Raw genomic sequence first — 19,810 nt, 5'->3', positions numbered from 1 at the left:
AAGCATTGAATTCAATGTTTGATGACCATGTCATTTTGGAATTAACACATCTATTTCAAATCATGCCATAATGTCATGACACAAATAAGGAGTTAAAAACTTTCATATGTGTAAGGCAACTAGGATTTTTTCTGGTCATTCTTCCTTGGGATTTTTCCCTTTGTATTTTCCATTTTACATCTCAAGAAACTGAATCACAAAGAAACTTGCTTGTTTGCTTGCTTGAACAGGGGTCAGTAATCCTAGGATTCCTAGACAAAGTGTGCAGGGAGGACAGGCAAAGACTTCCCCTTCTTTCACCAGGCCAGCAGAGCTGACCATGCATGGGGGAGAGGGTATGGTGAGCATAGAGTGTAATAGTAGCTGTGCTTCCTCTATGTCCCATGAAGCATTGTGCTTGCCTCCAGGAATGCCTGCTTAGGCGATGCACTTCTGCATTCTCAATGCAGCCAGTTGTTTATAGGTCACAATTGGGCCCTAAGTGACATGCTCAAGGTCACACTGGAAGTCTGTGGCAGAGCCAAGAATAGGATGTAATGTTGCTAACCCCCCAGTCTGTACTTTAAGCACAAGACCATTCCTTTCCCTTCATTACTAGACATGGAGACTCAGCAGATCTCTTTTCAATTCCCCATCTTTTAGAGATTTGTGCAGTTAAGGGCCTGAGTGTCTCACTTTGTTGTCTCATGTAGCTAGTGGCTGCTCTGCTAAACTCTTTGTAAGACATACCACAAATTAACCATTAAGAGACATAGGTTGAGAATATCAAGCTAAATTTCAAGGCCTAGAACATATGAGGCATTACAGCTGAAAACTGTAGTGCTGCCATGCTGTGTAGGTTATAGAAATGCTTTTGTGACTCCTAGGGGAATAGTAAAGCTATGAACCAAGCTCTTTGCCCTTCCTCCCCTCTTTTTCTATGATGTAACTTGACATGACCGATGGAGTCAGACATGCTATGTTAACCTGCAATAAATCTGATAAAACATGGTCTTCTGTAAAAGAAAACATGAGGGAGGTTGTGATCTCTAGAATTCTGAAGACAGCTTTCAGACTTGACATTGGGAGTAAAGATTTCCCTCTAAATTGTACTGATGCAAACTGATTTGCTTGGCATTTTGCTTAGCCTTCTCAGAGTCTGAAGTAAAGTAACTATTACTTTTAGATATTGACAGTACATCACAGTTAGCATAAAATTACATTACACCCAAAACCACAAATAAAAACAAATATAATTTAGAGTTTTGACCCTAATATAGACTCTGCAAAGGCTGAATTTGCAAAATACATGTTGTTATTAGACCCTCATTCACCCTAATGAGGATCAGCTGAATTTTAACAAGCATTGTTTCAACTGCTTGGTGGCTGCTATATGATAAGCATTCTCAACTGTAGTGTTATAAGTATAACCAGCAGGCCTCCAGATGCTTTTATGGAGGAATTGGTAAGGTACAAGTGACACTGTGGTTGCTTGTTAAAAAAGTATAGAACTGTCTGTGTCTGAAAGCTCATGATGCTGGTGTTGACGTTATCAGTGGCAACATGTCATAGTGATACAGGCTAACAGAACATAGGACATGTTAGGAACAGAAAGAGGCTGTATGGTTCAATACAAAAGCCATTTTCTGGGTTATATTAATCCAGTCTTCCTGCTTTTTCACCATAAATCCCCTCTATCTCCAAAAACAAACCTAGGTGTCTCAAGAATTTGTTTATATATTGTGGTGAAGCTGCCCTCCCCTGTAATTTATACCATATGGTTATTACATTTAGTTTTGGCTTAGATCCTGATCTACAGTCTAAACTATAAATGGATGTCATTTAAAAAAAATCCCTCTTTTTTTCATTGACAGACACTTCAACCCTGAGGCATCTAAATACTGACCATTGCACCAATATATATTACTTTGTGGGACTGTCATTTTTCATTTCATTCAACATTTCTTCAGTTCTTCTGCCTTATTGTGACTGATATGGAAACTTGCTTCTAAGTCAGGGGGATGAAACACATGGCCTTTTTCAAAGTCACTGTCTATTCATGCCACTATTTAGGGCTCTCATCTTGGTCCCTTGGAAGAGTAGGCCCTACATATCATTATTACCACTAAAGTTATGATTTATTATTTATTTAGGTTACCACATGTTTTGTGCTGTACAAGAAACAGCTTCTGCCCTCAGCTTACAATCTAAGGCCCTGATCTTGCAAGTTACTCCAGGACTTCTGTGCCTGCCCAGAGTAGCTTGTAGGACTGTGATATAAAAGGCAGGCATAGATAAGAATGAAACACACTGGGAAATCCAGAAAAGGGAATAACTTACTTTTAAAGGTATATTTATTAATGAACTCTGCTCGTGGGCATTATGGAAGAAGTGTTCTTTTCAGGAGGGATCTAAATGTGGAAAGAATGGTTATTCTGAGTGGCCTGGATGTGTTTAAACATTTCTTCTCTCCATTTATCCTAAACATTTCACCCTTCCACAATGTACAGTGCTTTGTCTCCAGTGGTCTAGGAGCAGAAGTTCAACTCTCCATATTTTATAGGGACTTTCTTCCTTCCTCAGAGGGCCAAATCCTGCACTCGGTTACACCACCACAACCATATTGACAAAACTTAATTTGATGCCATTTTTTTACCACCGTATATAGGATCACAGTGTGAATCCAAAGTATTATTGCTTTTGAAAAGGAGAACTTTTAGAAAGATTGTTAGAAAGCAATACAATACCCTGGGATCACACTGTTAATGGATCACCTCACCTCAGGTGTATCCTCTGCTTGAAGGTCTGATGTTAAAGACATCTCTAAGGTTACATAGGGCAAAGCTGGGAGGTTAAAAATCATTGAAAATATCTTTGGTAGATGGTTTTTGCACTAAGAGATTTAAATGGTCATAAACATTTTTGTTCCATTTAGGACTTCAACTTTATTCTCCCCATTGGCAAAATTATTTCCGCTCCTCAATAGGGATTACTTAGTCACACCGACAATCCCTAGACCCTAGTCTGTACTTGTTTCAAATGAGGATGTCCCATCCACAGCACAAAATGGAGAGGAGAATTTTGTCCTAAGAGGAAGTATTGACACGTGATTTTGAACTGATGTTATGCAGATATTCTGTAGAAAACAGAATTCATGGAGTGCAATAAACTGTTGACCAGTCATCATTTCAGATTTCTGACAGTTATTGTTAGAATTAATTAAGAGCTTTACAAATGAGCCTTGTATTGAACAAAGATGTGTACAAATAGGGTTAAAGGCCACTGTGGAGTAATGTTGTTCGTAATTCTAACCAGGATTGTGACCTACTACTCTTCCACAAGTGGACATGAAAGGAATGATGATATTTCAGGAGGAGACCTTGACTTTGTCTGCATGGTCAGGGTATGGAAGAAGAAAAAACAACAATTATTGATCTTTCTTGCACTAAGAGAAACATTTGCCAACATTTTGTGAGAAGGAAAGAGGATAGGCTCATCAAGAGACAAGAGGTTTACAGTTTAAGCAATAAGTATGACAGGCAAAACATTTTTTTGCAATTATAGCATGCTTTAGGAGAGGGCATAAGACACAAGACCAAAAGATGTGTGACACAAACCACCCCTGCAGTACTATAACCATCCTGATGCACACTGCCTGGGATGTTTTATTAGGGTTGAGTGAATAGTTCAGATTAAAAGACAAAATAAATAAAAGACTATTAGTACTAGCCTCATGAGAAACTAAGGCTCCGGTTTAGCAAAGCAGTTAGGCATCTGCTCAACTCATCCCTGTTCAGCAAAGTACCTATGTATGTGCTTAAGTCTCATCAAAGTTTAACTAACCATGTGGTTAACTGCTTTTCTGAATTAGGTCTCCATCCTGCATTGTGGTCCATGTGAGCAAATAGCTGCACCCACGCAGAACCCCACGGCCATCCATGTGGCTTCATATGGGTGCTGTGGTCCAGCCACACAGATGCCAATGCAGAATGAGGGCCTAAATCCAGTGGATCACTGGCAGTGCAGAAGAATCAACACGTAAACAAAATATAGTAGTTATTCTGGGGAGAAGAGTATGGCTGGCCTCTAGGGAGAAAAGGCGGGGCACGGGATGGAGGGGTAGGAAAAGAATGGGAAATGATAGAACGGGAGTAAAGAAGGGCAGGAAGGGGTTTAATTTCTTTTTAAAAATCCAATATATCTTCCAATAATTTAAGAAATATTTTTCCTTCCCTTTCATTTAACAATGTCAGTATTTTGGAGCATTAATGGCAACTATATGGTTTCTGACATTATTTATTATTTGTACTGCAGTAGCACTTAGAGACTTCAACCAGCTCAGAGCCCCCTTGTGCTATAGGTGTTGTACTGACAATGCAATATAAAAAATGTGAGTATAATGCTGTTCTTTAAAAAATGAATTGGGAAATGGCAATATAGTATTTTAATGAAAACACAGAAATGCGATTTAAAAAGAATATAGATACAGTAGTTTGTTTTTACAAAAGCAGGGAAGCTTAAAAAGGGAAACAATTCTGAATAGCTTTAGAACTGTGAACACAATTGTAACATCATTCTACCTACTTATAAGAACGTAAGAATGACCATAATGGGTTAGAACAGTGGTCCATGTAGCCCTGTTTCTGACAGCGGGCAATGCTAGATGCTTCAGAGAGAATGGACAGATAAAGGCAATTTCGAGTGAGTCACTCCTGTCGTCCAGTCCCAGATTCTGGCAGTTGGAGGTTAAGGGACACCTGGAGCATGGGGTTGTGTCCCTGACACTCTTGGCTAATAGCCATTGATGGACCTATCCTCCATGAATTTATGTAATTCTTTTTTGAACCCAGTTATACTTTTTGGCCTTCACAACATCCCATGGCAACGAGTTCTGCAGGTTGATTGTGCGTTGTGTGTGAAGAAATACTTCCTTTTGTTTTAAAACCTGCTGCCTATTAATTTCATCAGGTGACCCCTAGTTCTTGTGTTATGGGAAGAGGTAAATAACACTTCCCTGTTCTCTTTCTCCACACCAGTCGTGATTTTATAGACCTCTGTCATATCCCCCCTTAGTTTTCTCTTTTCTAAGATGAACAGTACCACTCTTTTTTATTCTCTCCTCCTGTGGAAGCTGTTCCACATCCCTAATCCTTGTTAATCTCTGCACCTTTTCCAATTCTAATATATCTTCTTTGAGATGAGGCGACCGAACTGAAGGCAGTATGCAAGGGGTAAGTGTACAATGGATTTCTATAGTGGCATTGTGATATTTTCTGTCATCTTATATAACCCTTTCCTAATGGTTCCTAACATTCTGTTAGCCCTGGTCTACACTAGGACTTTAGGTCGAATTTAGCAGCGTTAAATCGATGTAAACCTGCACCCGTCCACACAATGAAGCCCTTTATTTCGACTTAAAGGGCTCTTAAAATCGATTTCCTTACTCCAGCCCTGACAAGTGGATTAGCGCTTAAATCGACCTTGCCGGCTCGAATTTGGGGTACTGTGGACACAATTCTATGGTATTGGCCTCCGGGAGCTATCCCAGAGTGCTCCATTGTGACCGCTCTTGGCAGCACTCTCAACTCAGATGCACTGGCCAGGTAGACAGGAAAAGAACCGCGAACTTTTAAATCTCATTTCCTGTTTGGCCAGCGTGGCAAGCTGCAGGTGACCATGCAGAGCTCATCAGCACAGGTGACCATGATGGAGTCCCAGAATCGCAAAAGAGCTCCAGCATGGACCGAACGGGAGGTACGGGATCTGATCGCTGTTTGGGGAGAGGAATCCGTGCTATCAGAACTCCGTTCCAGTTTTCGAAATGCCAAAACCTTTGTCAAAATCTCCCAGGGCATGAAGGACAGAGGCCATAACAGGGACCCAAAGCAGTGCCACGTGAAACTGAAGGAGCTGAGGCAAGCCTACCAGAAAACCAGAGAGGCGAACGGCCGCTCCGGGTCAGAGCCCCAAACATGCCGCTTCTATGATGAGCTGCATGCCATTTTAGGGGGTTCAGCCACCACTACCCCAGCCATGTTGTTTGACTCCTTCAATGGAGATGGAGGCAATACGGAAGCAGGTTTTGGGGACAAAGAAGATGATGATGATGATGAGGTTGTAGATAGCTCACAGCAAGCAAGCGGAGAAACCGGTTTTCCTGACAGCAAGGAACTGTTTCTGACCCTGGACCTGGAGCCAGTACCCCCCGAACCCACCCAAGGCTGCCTCCTGGACCCAGCAGGCAGAGAAGGGACCTCTGGTGAGTGTACCTTTTAAAATACTATACATGGTTTAAAAGCAAGCATGTGAAAGGATTACTTTGCCCTGGCATTCGCGGTTCTCCTAGATGTAGTCCTAAAGCCTTTGCAAAAGGTTTCTGGGGAGGGCAGCCTTATTGTGTCCTTCATGGTAGGACACTTTACCACTCCAGGCCAATAACACGTACTCGGGAATCATTGTAGAACAAAGCATTGCAGTGTATGTTTGCTGGCATTCAAACAACATCCGTTCTTTATCTCTCTGTGTTATCCTCAGGAGAGTGAGATATAATTCATGGTCACCTGGTTGAAATAGAGTGCTTTTCTTCAGGGGACACTCAGAGGAGCCCATTCCTGCTGGGCTGTTTGCCTGTGGCTAAACAGAAATGTTCCCCGCTGTTAGCCACAGGGAGGGGGGATGGTTGAGGGGGTAGCCACGCGGTGGGGGGAGGCAAAATGCGACCTTGTAACGAAAGCACATGTGCTATGTATGTAATGTTAACAGCAAGGATTACCCTGAAAGAGTGTAGCCACTGTTTTATAAAATGTGTCTTTTTAAATACCGCTGTCCCTTTTTTTTTCTCCACCAGCTGCATGTGTTTCAATGATCACAGGATCTTCTCCTTCCCAGAGGCTAGTGAAGCTTAGAAAGAAAAAAAAACGCACTCGCGATGAAATGTTCTCCGAGCTCATGCTGTCCTCCCACACTGACAGAGCACAGACGAATGCGTGGAGGCAAATAATGTCAGAGTGCAGGAAAGCACAAAATGACCGGGAGGAGAGGTGGCGGGCTGAAGAGAGTAAGTGGCGGGCTGAAGAGAGTAAGTGGCGGGCTGAAGACAGGGCTGAAGCTCAAATGTGGCGGCAGCGTGATGAGAGGAGGCAGGATTCAATGCTGAGGCTGCTGCAGGACCAAACCAGTATGCTCCAGTGTATGGTTGAGCTGCAGCAAAGGCAGCTGGAGCACAGACTGCCACTGCAGCCCCTCTGTAACCAACCGCCCTCCTCCCCAAGTTCCATAGCCTCCACACCCAGACGCCCAAGAATGCGGTGGGGGGGCCTCCGGCCAACCAGCCACTCCACCACAGAGGATTGCCCAAAAAAAAGAAGGCTGTCATTCAATAAATTTTAAAGTTGTAAACTTTTAAAGTGCTGTGCTTAAAGTGCTGTGTGGCATTTTCCTTCCCTCCTCCACCACCCCTCCTGGGATACCTTGGTAGTCATCCCCCTGTTTGTGTGATGAATGAATAAAGAATGCATGAATGTGAAGCAACAATGACTTTATTGCCTCTGCAAGCGGTGATTGAAGGGAGGAGGGGCGGGTGGTTAGCTTATAGGGAAGTAGAGTGAACCAAGGGGCGGGGGGTTTCATCAAGGAGAAACAAACAGAACTTTCACACCGTAGCCTGGCCAGTCATGAAACTGGTTTTCAAAGCTTCTCTGATGCGTACCGCGCCCTCCTGTGCTCTTCTAACTGCCCTGGTGTCTGGCTGCGTATAACCAGCAGCCAGGCGATTTGCCTCAACCTCCCACCCAGCCATAAACGTCTCCCCCTTACTCTCACAGATATTGTGGAGCACACAGCAAGCAGTAATAACAGTGGGAATATTGGTTTCACTGAGGTCTAAGCGAGTCAGTAAACTGCGCCAGCGCGCCTTTAAACGTCCAAATGCACATTCTACCACCATTCTGCACTTGCTCAGCCTGTAGTTGAACAGCTCCTGACTACTGTCCAGGCTGCCTGTGTACGGCTTCATGAGCCATGGCATTAAGGGGTAGGCTGGGTCCCCAAGGATACATATAGGCATTTCAACATCCCCAACAGTAATTTTCTGGTCTGGGAATAAAGTCCCTTCCTGCAGCTTTTGAAACAGACCAGAGTTCCTGAAGATGCGAGCGTCATGCACCTTTCCCGGCCATCCCATGTTGATGTTGGTGAAACGTCCCTTGTGATCCACCAGAGCTTGCAGCACTATTGAAAAGTACCCCTTGCGGTTTATGTACTCGGCGGCTTGGTGCTCCGGTGCCAAGATGGGGATATGGGTTCCGTCTATGGCCCCACCACAGTTAGGGAATCCCATTGCAGCAAAGCCATCCACTATGACCTGCACATTTCCCAGGGTCACTACCCTTGATATCAGCAGATCTTTGATTGCGTGGGCTACTTGCATCACAGCAGCCCCCACAGTAGATTTGCCCACTCCAAATTGATTCCCAACTGACCGGTAGCTGTCTCGCGTTGCAAGCTTCCACAGGGCTATCGCCACTCGCTTCTCAACTGTGAGGGCTGCTCTCATCTTGGTATTCATGCGCCTCAGGGCAGGGGAAAGCAAGTCATAAAGTTCCATGAAAGTGCCCTTACGCATGCGAAAGTTTCGCAGCCACTGGGAATCGTCCCAGACCTGCAACACTATGCGGTCCCACCAGTCTGTGTTTGTTTTCCGAGCCCAGAATCGGTGTTCCACAGCATGAACCTGCCCCATTAGCACCATGATGCATGCATTGGCAGGGCCCATGCTTTCAGAGAAATCTGTGTCCATGTCCAGATCACTCACGTGACCGTGCTGACGTTGCCTCCTCGCCCGGTATTGCTTTGCCAGGTTCCAGTGCTGCATATACTGCTGGATAATGCGTGTGGTGTTTAATGTGCTCCTAATTGCCAAAGTCAGCTGAGAGGGCTCCATGCTTGTCTTGGTATGGCGTCCGCACAGAAAAAAGGCGCGGAACGATTGTCTGCCGTTGCTCTGACGGAGGGAGGGGCGACTGAAGACACGGCTTACAGGGTTGGCTTCAGGGAGCTAAAATGAACAAAGGGGATGTCTTTACATCAAGGAGTATTTCAGGCAGGACTTCACGGAGGGTTCCAATAAGAAATGGTGCACCTAAGTTATCATTCTTATTGGAACAAGGAGGTTAGCCTGGCCTCTGATTGATACATGGCTAGATTTACCTCGCTGCACCTTCTCTGTGAGTGACTGCAGTGTGACCTAGAGGAATGAGTCCCCTAGACAGGGGAGGAGGCAAATGAGTACAAAACAAATCTGGTCTATTTCTTGTTTTGATCCACTCCATCTATCTTTTACATCTTTGGCTGGCAGCAGACGATGCAGAAGGACTGCATGCCATCCACATCTTATGGCTGCTCGGCAGAAGATGGTACAGTACGACTGCTAGCCATCCTCATCTCTTGCCTGCCTGGCAGAAGATGGTACAGTACGACTGCTAGCAATCCGTATTGCCTGCCTCCTCACCATAAGACGGTTCAATAGGACTGACTGCAGGACTAAAGAGAATGACCTGGTCAAGTCACTCCAAATTTAGTCCCTGCGCCCATGTCTGCCCAGGCGCTCCCAGCCGACGTGGCCAGGAGCACCTCGGACACGATGAGGACGACTACCAGTCATACTGCACCGTCTGCTGCCAGAAGGCAATGGGTTGCTGCTACTGTGTAGCAAAGCCGTACCGCGTCTGCCAACACCCAGGAGACATAGGGAGATGGTTACCTGAGCGGGCTCCATGCTTGCCGTGGTATGGCATCTGCACAGGTAACTCAGGAAAAAAGGAGCGAAACAATTGTCTGCCCTTGCTTTCACGGAGGGAGGGAGGGAACGGGGGCCTGACGATATGTACCCAGAACCACCCGCGACAATGTTTTAGCCCCATCAGGCATTGGGATCTCAACCCAGAATTCCAATGGGCAGCGGAGACTGCAGGAACTGTGGGATAGCTATCCACAGTGCAACGCTCCGGAAGTCGACTCTAGCCTCGGTACTGTGGAAGCACTCCGCCAAGTTAACGCACTTAATGCACTTAGAGCATTTTCTGTGGGGACACACACACTCGAATATATAAAACCGATTTCTAAAAAAACGACTTCTATAAATTCGACCTTATTCCGTAGTGTAGACATACCCTTAGTGTTTTTGACTGCTGCTGTACACTGAACAGATGTTTTAAGTGAACTATCTGCAATGACTCCAAGATCTCTTTCTTGAGTAGTAACAGCGAATTTAGACACTTTCTAAATTGTATGTATAATTGGGATTATTTTTTCCAAGGTGCATTACTTTGCACTTATCAACATTGAATTTTATCTGCCATTTTGTCCTTCAGACAACCAGTTTTAAAAGATTGCTTTTTGTAATGTCATACCAATAACAACTTGAGGGTGCATCCTGTTCACAATAACTGTGCCCTGGGCCGAACAAACTGGAGGCTTAAAAGATGTGGGTTTTTGGTATCGTCAAGATAAGGGGTGCAGCAGCACCCCTAGTTCCAGCACCTATGCATGGTAGGATATAAATCCCTTCACAGCTAACTGGTAACAATGCTGCCCAAGTAGGTAGTATCCAAAAGTTTTTACTGTGTGAAGACTGTTCCGTAGCCTCTGTGTCACAACTTTCAGTTCCTAGTACAGAAAAGCATTACAAAAAGCATCATTTGGCAACCTCAGCAAAAAGGATAAGGAACGCATAAGCATAAAATGTTTACTAACTTCACAACTCTTACAGTGTTCCTTGTAGTTCAAGGTTGAGGCATATTGGTGGGGCAGTGCGAAGCCTGGTATTTGTTCTATGGATAATTAAAGGACTGGAATTTCCAGGAATGGCTTATCTGGCACCTTCCAGGAGAACTAAGTTCCTGTTGAAAGTGTAAGTGGTGAGTGATGAAAGCGGTGACCAGTGGAATGACATTGCATTGTCTAAAATATGACATTTCATATTTGAAATGTGGCAGCATTTCCTTCTGGAGGTGATTCTTTTGAGAAGGACGTCACAGTTTAGTGGCTTGGTATATTTAGATATGTAGCATGTCGCAGAAGCTAAACAGTGCAGATTTTGATTTAGGTTCTAGTCCAATATGCTAGTAATTGTAATATAAGAACACTGTCGTGCCAGTGACTTCTCAGTTGCATATACTAGGACTTGGAAACAAGGTCTTCAGTCTCATTGGGATTATATGGATGTGCAATTTCAAATAAAAAATGAACCATAATAAGGCAACTGTCTTCAAGTAAGCCCCCAAGAAAATACACCATAATTTTATCCATAAATTTGTCATTTTTGTGGTACTGCTACAGCTATAAAACAGATATTTAAGTGATAGCTTATTAAGTTAAAACTGTAATGCTTTTAAACCTGTCATAACCTTAGCTACAGTGAACACTAAAGATGGTCTTTACCTGAAATGTTAGTCTACAGAATGTATGACTATTTTAAAGTGATGTATATACAGTACTATTATAATCATACTTTAGGCAGTACGGTCCCAATCCTGCACGGTGCTGAGCACCTGCAACTACTACTACTAAGGCAGGAGCCAAGGGCTCTCAACACCTCACAGAAGTACTCAGCACCTTGCAGGAATGGGCCCTATACTAATATTTTTACCCATTGATCCTTCTTGGGAAACTCAAATTCATTTTGTTTAGAGTTACCCAAGGGTGTTGTGGCATGGAGGTGTGGATGTGTGAGGGGAGTGGGCAGAAAAGAGAGGATGCGTTCACATATTTATTTCTCAGAACACAAAGTTTTTGCTCTTATTACAAGTTGCAAATGAAATTTACTTAGATTACTGAATGGCATGAAAAAGATTGATAATTACTGTAACCTGTACCAGTGCAAAGAGTAGAATCAAGACTGTAAGTTAAAAATGTACTGCAGCTGCCATGGTGTGTAATCTGTCCGTCATGTACCCATCACTGTGGATTGTGTGCAAGTCACACCACTGCTGTGTACCCCAGTTTACCTCTTTGGGTGTGGAATTTTGTGTGACTTAAATTGTTAGTAAGGTGCTTTGAGATCCTTAAATGAAATGCACTGTGTATTGCATTGTGTAAATGATTATTAATGATTAAATGAATGGAATACTTTAAGCTATATGCATCATATTGATTGGTATGTGTGTGTGTGTGTGTGTGTATATATATATTTATATATTTATTTTAATTTGGATACAAAGAGCTCAATTCACCCCTTCTGATATAACACGATGTACAGCGAACACCCTTGCACTAGTGAGAGCTATTGCACACCAGGGCAATTCACCCCATGGGACACTAGGCAGCTCTCTCACCATCACTTTCCTTTAGGATTTCACCAGAGGAGGGTAGCTTTAAATTGGCCTCGTCCCTCCATGGGAAGCCCCATCAGTGGAGCCTACCTGAGACTATGCTAATTAATTGTATTTGTTAGGTGCTTTGGTTATGTTCCTTTCCAAGCCAGCACTGCCCAGTTTGTTGGCCAGTTACAGGCTCCCAGAGGAGGGCGATTTGTAGGCATCCCTCACTGACGCAACCCCCTTTCCTCAACTTTCCCCTATGGAGGGCACTGAGTCCTCAATGGAAGTCTGCTTACATTGGCCTGAGTCAAGACCCAAAAATATAAACAAAGTCTCTCTTACCCAGATAGAGGACCAGAGGGAGGAGTAAGGACACAGGAGTCCTCTGCAAAGGTTGCTCTGTTCCTATGAGCTGGACAAGGATGTCACTCAATAGCTCCTGTAGTCCCAGAAAAACTCCAACTCACTTCTCCCTGTGGACAGGAGAGGAGTTAGCAGGACACCAGAGTAATCCTGTTACATTGTAAGCAGCGTGGATATTTTTATAGTTTTGGAACAATAACAAAAATGCATTCTACTTCTTTTCATTTACAGTGTGTAACAATAACAAGGCCCTTCAGCTTACCAAGAAAATAAAGACTTAAAGCTCCCTTGGCAATGGCGACTCACTCAGTGGTTCTTACTGGGCTGGTAAAGGACTGTTGTGGTAGCTCTTAGGTCTCAGTTCAGGAAAGCACTGATGCATGTGCTAAAACACATACTTAGATACTGCCCTAGGTCATGATGTGTTTCTGAAGTGGGGACTTATTGCTGAATCATTAATTCATGATAGTTAATAAAGAAGTAAGTATATATATTGCACCACTGGGCCAAAACCTGACAGGTAACATGTACCTTGCTGAGCATTGATTTCAGTGGGAGTTGCAGGTGCACTATACCTTTCCGGATTTGGTCCAACTGGAGTGGAGGGCACTCAGCTCCTCAGAGGCTGTGCTGAACATCTCACAGCCTGGGTCCCTTCTGATCCAAATGCAGCTTGGCAAGAATAGCATGAGTTCAGGAAGTGACTTCTCTGCGAGTGTAATCACTGATGAATCAGTCTTACTTTTACTGATAAAGCAGACAGCTAGAGTTGTGGCAGCCAAGTTTTGGTCACCAAAATAGTCATTGCACTACAGTCATCTATCATAATTGTACCAATGGTATTTATTTTCCTGATTGATTCTGATAAAATCAGCGCACAGTCCTACTACAACTATACTGTGGTTTTGAGGCATCTAGCCCTGGGGATTAGAGTGGGAAAGTTCTTTTTTTAATTTGATTTTTAAACTTCATATCACTGATAAGATAAATAAACAATAATAAATAAGAGAACCATATTTCACAGTTTATAGCTTTCATTAATTTTTAAGGAACAAGTCAAAGAAATTGCTGAAACAAAGCAATCATGGATGCTGTATGATGAGAGGATCAAAGAGCCGCTTTAATATTTAACGAGACCAAAAACCTCTTACAACTAATCATGTTTTACTGGCACTTGCCCTTTGGCCTGGCAAGTGCCTGTGTGTTTCTAAGGGACTAACATTTTTATCTTTCTAATGAATTATCATTCTTACAGTAAGTAAATGTGGCAGGGTGGAGCTGTTTACTTCATTAGTTTAGTTTAGGAAGCAAGATCTTTGTTCACATATCTTGATATTAATGATACTTTTACTTAAAACAATACTTCCCCTAATTTAATAGTGCCTTTTCAGCCAAGGATTATTCGTATTAATTAATTGAGCCTTACAACAGCCTTATACTGCCAGATGGGTATATTGTGACTCAGAAATGGATGGGCCCTGATTCAGCAGTGCACTGAAGTATGTGCATATGTTGATTCCTAGGCCTTGTCTACACTACACTGTTTTGTCGACAGAAGTCAGTTTTCATCAACAAAACAGTGGAGGTGTACACACTGCAATGGTCCTCCCACCGATGTAATTCTCCTGCTATGCCAACATAATAAAACCACTTTGAGGAGCGGCATAGAGCATTTTGCGACCAAGTTAGAGTGATGCAGTCTCAGTATAGACACTGCACTTGCTTATGTTGCCCTAAGTGGCCTCCAGAAGGTGTTCCACAATGCCCATCATGACCGCTCTGGTCAGCAGTTTCAACTCCACTGTTCTGCAGCCAGGTACACAGGCATGCGCCCTGGAAATTTTGAAATTCCACTTCCTGTTTGCTTGGCATGGAGAGTTCACAGAGGATCTTCCCCTCTGACCATGCTGGCTTTCCACAGAAAACGTGCTCCTGCCTGGACTACACCAGAGTTGTTGGATCTGCTGGGTCTGTGGGAAGAGGAAGCTGTGCAGTTGCAGCTCTGCTCCAGCCATAGGAACGTTAATATCTACAGGCAGATGGCTCGTGGCATGGAGGCGAAAGAGCATGAAAGGGACATGCAACAAGGGACATGCCATGCTAAGATTAAGGAGCTGAGGCAGGCATACCAGAAGGCAAGGGAGGCCGACCATCACTCTAGTGCAGCACTGAAGACATGTCGCTTCTACCAAGAGCTGCACGCTGTCAGCAGCTGCAACCCCACCTCCACTGCCATAAGCCCCATGGATACTTTGGGGGAACTGGAGGCAGTGGCTAGCAGAGTCAACCCCAATGACGAAGTGGTGGACTAGGAGATCGAGTTGGGGGAGGATGTGGGACAGGTGACAGGGTCATCCGGAGGCGTGACAAGCGATGACCTCTTTTTGACTCTGAAGGGGTCTAGCCAGTCCCAGTACTCTGGCTCTGGCGCACCTGAAGCAGGAGAGGGGAGCTCCAGTAAGTACTCATTTTGCTTTGATGTTGCACAGTGACATGAGGCAGAGGTGTCCTTTATTTTGTTAGATGGTGCACCTGGGAGAAGGGATAGAAATTAACAACACTCTAGGTACTGTTTATATCTGCTTCTCATTCCACAGTGCAGCTACATAGTTGGGACCCTGCAGAAAAGTTTGTTAATGCACATCAGGATTTCCCAGGAATCTTCCATAGAGATTTCCAGAAAACTTTCCTGAAGATACTCTGCAATCCTCTGCCAACGGTTCCTTGGCAGAGCTGCTTTTTTATTTTCCCCATTGCAGGAAACTTTGCCGCACCAATTGGCAATTATTTCTGCAGGAACCAAAGCAGCAAACAGACAAGTGGCATACGGACCTAGTCTGAAGCCGCACACATGCAGGAGATGCACCCTTGCATCCTCGGTTACCCTCAGCAGTGAGATATCAGATTCAATCATCCCCGCCTGCGGAAAACAGTGCCAGTATTCACAATAGTGTCCCTAGGCACATATAGTGATCCCCTTCTAAAACCACCCAGACCCTTTATCCCTTCTTGCACCTTCCCCCCTCACCACGTTTAGTGCTCTCACTGTACTGCATACTTGCCAAGGGAAGGTGAGAAAGAGGCTTATGTAACTTTTATGATTCAGGACTGTGAATGCACTCACAATATTGACTCTGTGTATTGTTTGGGTGTTTTTGCTTCTGCAGATGTGCCCTTGAGGGCCAGCTCCTACACACCAGCAGAGCACCTCCATCAGATAAGGAGGTGAACATGTTTCAAGAAGTGTTGCAATTATCTGATCATGCTGATAGTGAGCACAGAGCATGGAGAGAGACAATAAATATCTGAATAAAAAAATTCAGAATGGATAGCCAGGAGAGGAAATGGGCCTGTGTTGATAATAGAGGAGCAGGAGCAGATGATAAAGCTCATGGAGGACCAAACAGAGATGTTCAGGTCCCTGATTGCACTGCAGTCGGAATACATCCATGCTTGACTCCCCCTGCAGGCCATACAGAACTGTATTCCATGCCCTCCCCAAACTCCCCACACACATTCCTCACATGTTTCCTGCCCGTCATAGTACCCCTTACACTCCACCCCTAGGGACATGTACCATAATGACAGCTGGACTTACACACAGCTGTGAGAGCCTCATGTGAGAGAATGCTGCTCAGTGTCATGTCCCGTGTAAGGAATGGAAATCTGTGTATTGCTGTTTAATAAAAATTTAGTCTTAAAAATTAAATGATTCTTTATTTGTGTCCTACACACAGTTGTTGCAGCAGAAATTGATACACAGTGGCAATTGACAGACTATAATTAACACTCAGGCAGGAATCATTACAGGGATCATTCAAGGTGGCAAGTAAACAATGCTTGGCTGAATGCATTACAGAAAGACACATTATTGGGACTCATTATCAAAATGCTGCCCCAAAGCATCTCCGATTCGAATACCCCTGCCCCTCTTTGAGCCCCTCTGATAGCTCTGGTGTCTGGCTGCTCAAAATCAGTCACCAGGCAATCCACCTCAATGCTCCACCCCGGGGAAACTTTTCCTCCTTGGCTTTACAAATGTTATACAGAGCACAACAGGCTGCTATGACCATGGGAATATTTTCCTCATTGAGGTCTAACCTGCCAAAAAGGCAGCATCAGTGAGCCTTTAATCTGCTAAATGCACATTCATTGGTCATTCTGGATTACTGTGGGCATTTCCACAACCTCTATTGGAATCTTCTGGTCTGGAAAGAAAGTCTCTGCATGCAGCTTTCTATACAGGCCAGTGTTCCTGAAGATGTGCGTGTCATGCATAGGGGCCTACCAAATTCACAGCCATGAAAAACTCATCATGGACTGTGAAATCTGGTCTCCCCCAATGAAAAATGGTCTTTTGTGTGCTTTTACCCTATACTGTACCGATTTCACGGGGGAGACCAGTGTTTCTTAAACTGAAGGTCCTGACCCAAAAGGAAGATGCAGGGGGGTTGCAAGCTTATTTTAGGGGGGTAACAGTATTGCCACCCTTACTTCTGTGCTGCCTTCAGAGCTGAGTGGCCGGAGAGTGGCAGCTGGTGCCCGGGAGCCTAGCTCTGAAGGCAGCGCCTCGCCAGCAACAGTGCAGAAGTAAGGGTGGCAATACCCCATACCATGCCACCCTTACTTCACACTGCTGCCTTCAGAGCTGGGCAGCCAGAGAGTGGGAGCTGCTGACTGCGGGCCCAGCTCTGCAGGCAGCAGCACAGAACTAAGGGTGGCAATACCATACTTTGCCATCCTTACTTCTGCGGTGCTGTTGGCGGTGGCTCTGCCTTCAGAGCTGGGCTCCCAGCCAGCAGTCACTGCTTCCCAGCTGCCATCCCTGAAGGCAGCACCACCGCCAGCAGCAGCGCAGAAATAAGGGTAGCAGCACCGCAACCCTCCCTACAATAACCTTGCAACCCCTTCCCCACAACTCCTTTTTGGATTAGAACCCCTACAAGTTACCATGAAATTTCAGATTTAAATAGCTGAAATCATGAAATTTATGATTTTTAAAATCCTACATCCATGAAATTGAGCAAAATAGGCTGTGAATTTGGTTGGGCCCTAGTCATGCACCTTCCCTGACTACCATATGCTGATGTCAGTGAAATGACCCCGGCGATCCACCAGCATCTGCAATACCATAGAGAAGTAGCCCTTTCTGTTGATGTACTCTGTCGCAAGATGGCCTGGGGTCAAAATTGGGATATGCGTGCCATCTATCCCCCGACCACAGTTAGGGAATCCCATGTCTGCAAAGCCATCCACTATTCACCACCCAGAGTCACAGTCCTTCGTAGCAGGAGGCAATTAATGGCCCTGCACACTTGCATCGCCGCAACACCCATGGTGAACATCCCAACTCCAAACTGATTCGCGACTGACCGGTAGCAGTCTGGAGGTGCCAGCTTCCACACAGCGATCTCCACTCGCTTTTCCACAGCAAGGGCAGCTCTCATTGTGGTGTCCTTGTGCCGCAGGGCAGGGGCAAGCTCCGCAGACAGTTCCAGGAAGGTGGTTTTGCACATCCAAAAGTTCTGCAGCCCCTGCTCGTCATCCCATATGTGCATCACAATTAAATCCCACTACTTGGTGCTTGTTTCGCAAGCCCAGTAATGATGGTCCACCGTGTGCAGCTGCTCCATGAATGCCAACAGTGATCTTGAATTGTTTCTTTCATCGGCACATAACAGGGCAGGCACCACCAATTCATTTTCAGATTTGCAGTTCATGAAATACTGCAGGATCAGCTGTGTTGTGTTCATAATGCTTATTACAAGTCTGAAGAGCAGCGCAGGATCTGTGCTTTCAGGCAGAGATGGCGAGTGCCGAGTTTACAGGGGAAGTTGAAAAACGGCACAAAATGTCGTTGGAAGCTCATGGATTGATGGGACAGAGAAAACTGCATCATGGGGGCAGTGACCCCACCCCCATAATGCACTGCTATCCATTCCCAGAACTTCTAGTGTCAGAAGGTGGTGATTTGAACAGTGGGCTAGCTACCCCCGGTGCAGTGCTCTCTCTGTCGGTGCGAGAGCACCAACTGTGGACACGCTCCACCCACATTATCTGGGTTGAGGGGCAGCAAAAGAGTGCCTATTAATGAAACACATGCCTATGTAGGTTGTGGCACTTCTGTGTATTTTTATGGAATCAATAATGGTGTAGGTCTTTTATGGCAATGTATGCAGCATGATTGCGCTGTCTAACAGTGATGATTGTATTTTTGATGTGCTGCACTAACACTGAAGCATGACAAATACATGGGAAAAGATTTACCAATTGCTTTAGAAGTAATCTGAACCCTGACTGAACTTTTATTAGGCTCACATATCATTTGCTGTTTTGACTTCAGAACAAGGAAAATATTTTTTATAACAACTTATGTAAAGTCCCAGAAGGAGGAATGATCTTTTGAAAGACTGGAATCTTGAAAAGTGAAAAATTTGTCCTGATGTGGCTTCATAAACTAAATAATCGGACAGGAGAAAATATATTAATCAAAAATTATATATCCTTTAAAAAGAAAATATTCTTGGAGCCTTTTACAACAGCTCCATTTCAGAGATAATCAGAATGTCATAAAATGGTCATAGTGGATTAGACTAATGGTCCATCTAGCCCAGTCTCCTGTCTTCCATCAGTGGCTAATGCCAGATGCTTCAGAGGGAGTGAATAGAACAGGGCAATTTACTGAGTGATCCATCTCCCAGCTTCTAGCAGTCAGTGTCAAATCACGATAGTTCACTAGGTTACATTTGTAAAGGTACTTGAGTGGATTTGTTAATTTGTATGATCAAGTTGAAATGTCATATCAAGGGGCAATAAATAAATTGGAAAATGGAAATAAAAACTTTTCTAAAAAAGAATCAAGGTTAAAGAAGATCCTAGTGTTAAGAAAGTGCAACTGTTTAAGAAAATAAAAAGTGCTTTGTGAATATTCATACAGGCCTTGATTCAGAAAGGCACTCCTAAGGAGTTCAACATGTGCTTAAGTACTTTGCTGAATCAGGGTCTGATTCCAGTAGTTACAGATCATTATTAAGCAGATTAGTTAATCCAAAAGAGTGGGGGTGGGGGATTAGGCTATCTAGAAGAGAGTGAATAATTTGTAATAAAAAATCATTCAATAAAATTTGCACCTTTTTCTCTTGGAAAATTAT

The 19,810-nt window shown here is 44.2% G+C and overlaps 1 protein-coding gene across 3 annotated transcripts in view; it reads left to right on the top strand.

Moving 5' to 3' along the window:
- The window catches only part of NTRK2 (neurotrophic receptor tyrosine kinase 2), a 319,997-nt gene that overhangs the window by 246,854 nt on the left and 53,333 nt on the right, over nt 1-19,810 (top strand). Inside the window, exon 17 of one of the 3 annotated variants that reach the window (XM_073345040.1) lies at nt 15,827-15,891. The exons of the other annotated variants lie outside the window; for them this stretch is intronic. Coding sequence (XP_073201141.1) covers nt 15,827-15,838 — 12 coding nt within the window. The 3' untranslated portion in view covers nt 15,839-15,891. Of the gene's footprint in view, nt 1-15,826; nt 15,892-19,810 lie in introns of those variants that run through there. 3 annotated transcript variants of the gene reach the window in all.

Source organism: Lepidochelys kempii, chromosome 5 (assembly GCF_965140265.1).
Source record: "Lepidochelys kempii isolate rLepKem1 chromosome 5, rLepKem1.hap2, whole genome shotgun sequence".
NCBI classification, from domain to species: Eukaryota; Metazoa; Chordata; order Testudines; family Cheloniidae; genus Lepidochelys; species Lepidochelys kempii.
The sequence above is the reverse complement of the archived record's forward strand: the minus strand, read 5'-3'. Positions and strand labels throughout refer to the sequence as shown.